Source organism: Branchiostoma floridae, chromosome 11, assembly GCF_000003815.2.
Source record: "Branchiostoma floridae strain S238N-H82 chromosome 11, Bfl_VNyyK, whole genome shotgun sequence".
In the NCBI taxonomy this organism is placed as follows: Eukaryota; Metazoa; Chordata; class Leptocardii; order Amphioxiformes; family Branchiostomatidae; genus Branchiostoma; species Branchiostoma floridae.
The window spans coordinates 9808581-9810387 of record NC_049989.1 but is presented as its reverse complement, the minus strand read 5'-3'; the positions used below and the strand labels follow the sequence as shown (position 1 = coordinate 9810387).

Genomic DNA, 1807 nt, shown 5'->3' with positions numbered 1-1807 from the left:
TATTATGGGCAAAAAAAGGCCCCATGGCCCAGAGAGCCTGCTATATGGATGCTACCCATTTACAACTTTTCTCAGAAAATTAGGTCAAGCCTTGATCTTATCTTCCAGCCCTGAACCCACCCCTATCAAGCACACATGTAAGCGCTGTGACACAAGTGCAAATCACATGAACACAAAGCAAAGACTCACACAAAGTAAGACACATCATCAATGTTCTTTTCAATACATTCTCCCCACCACAATAGATGACGTGCCATTTACATAGATAAATGGCAACAAACAAAATGATGTTTTCTTACTCTTTGCACATATATTCACTTTATAAAGAATATATAACATAAACTGGTCCTCTGCATTTACATACCTCTCACCATACCCGTGTTCTATCTGTGTAATAGTTGAATTTTCCCTTGCACCGAGCAATTTTATTGAGCACACTTCAATATGATATACTAGTAATTAGTGAAATTCTATTTATCTTCACTCATCTGAAAGTGAATGTTTGTGCTTTCCTTTATTGTGTGCTTTTATTGTTTCAACTGAAATTGAATTTATCAACATTTTCACCATGTAGCAAACTTAAACATTACATTAATATTATTACTGTAACATACAATCTAGGTCAAGAAAAATTGAATGCAATTAAGAAGCTGTAATGTATATCTTTACTACAGTCACTTTTTAACATTCAATTTTTTTGTATGGAAATCTTTACATTTTCATGTGATTTTGTTTATGCAGTGACCTCTGAGTCTATATACTATCAATGTGTTTCTATTGTATTACAACAGAAACTACTTCAGAAACGGTATACGAAATAAAGCATGCCAAAAATGAATGAATTTACATTATTTAGCTGGAGAGCAATATGACATGAAAGATCTCTATCTGATAGAGACTAGCGGAAGGCATACAGCAGCAACAGTATCACACAGACACCTATCACAGTGCCCAGTATTATCGAGTCCCGTCTCTTCCTCAAGTTTATCTTCTGGAAGAGGTTATTAATCACAGGGAAACGTTTCGCTAGCGTGTTCATTTTGGTCGTGATTCCTCCCAGCATGCCCTTCTGCCCCATAAGATTCTCCTTGGTTGCCATGGCGATGTTTATCGCCTCGTCAGCGACTCTGTCCGCGCTCCGCGTGTGCTCCTGCTCCTTGAGAAGCAGGTCCGTTCTTCGGTTCTGAACGGACGAACCCTTGTGGTAGTTGTCAATCTCGCGGCGTACGGATCCCAGCAGCTCCTCGCGGTCACGGTAGGCGGATATATTCGTCTTGGTTTTGTTGAATTCGAGAGAGTAGTCCTGGAGAATGTCGCGATGTCTCTGGAGGGTGTGCATGAGGGAGGGGTTGTTGGTGTGGATGCCTCCGTTCTGGGAGTACTCCGCCATCTTGTCATTTACCTCATTCAGCTGTAAAAAAAAACAGAGTGAAGATGATGATAGTCAAAGCTGTGAACAACTATGCTGTGTTGTGAATTAAAGCAGCGACCTACGGTATACATGTACAAAGCGAATGCTCTACCAACTAGTTTATTGCTGTATTGGAGTCGACTATCCTATAAAATCTTGAAATGATTTGCAAGTCGCAATACGAAAATCAATGTGATAATACGTGTATAACTTCAATCCCTCCACTTGTGTTCTTTCACAACCTGATTCAGATCCAATTCTGTGCTTGGTTACATATCCTGAACTGTACATAGTGTACTTGAAATTTTATATAGATACATGTATGATGAAAGATCGGTTCCCATGTTACCTTCACTAGCAGCTGTTCTATCTCCAAAGCCATGGTCTCAAACATGG

The 1807-nt window shown here is 39.6% G+C and overlaps 1 protein-coding gene across 1 annotated transcript; it reads right to left on the bottom strand.

The window, feature by feature from the left end:
* Window positions 1-195: 195 nt before the first annotated feature.
* On the bottom strand, window positions 196-1805 carry LOC118426016 (Golgi SNAP receptor complex member 1-like). Its single transcript, XM_035835232.1, has 2 exons — window positions 1761-1805; window positions 196-1411 (listed from the first exon to the last, which is right to left on the bottom strand). The coding sequence occupies exons 1-2, from the start codon at window positions 1803-1805 to the stop codon at window positions 899-901; spliced, it is 558 nt and encodes a 185-aa protein (XP_035691125.1). The 3' UTR covers window positions 196-898.
* Between the last annotated feature and the right edge of the window lie 2 nt (window positions 1806-1807).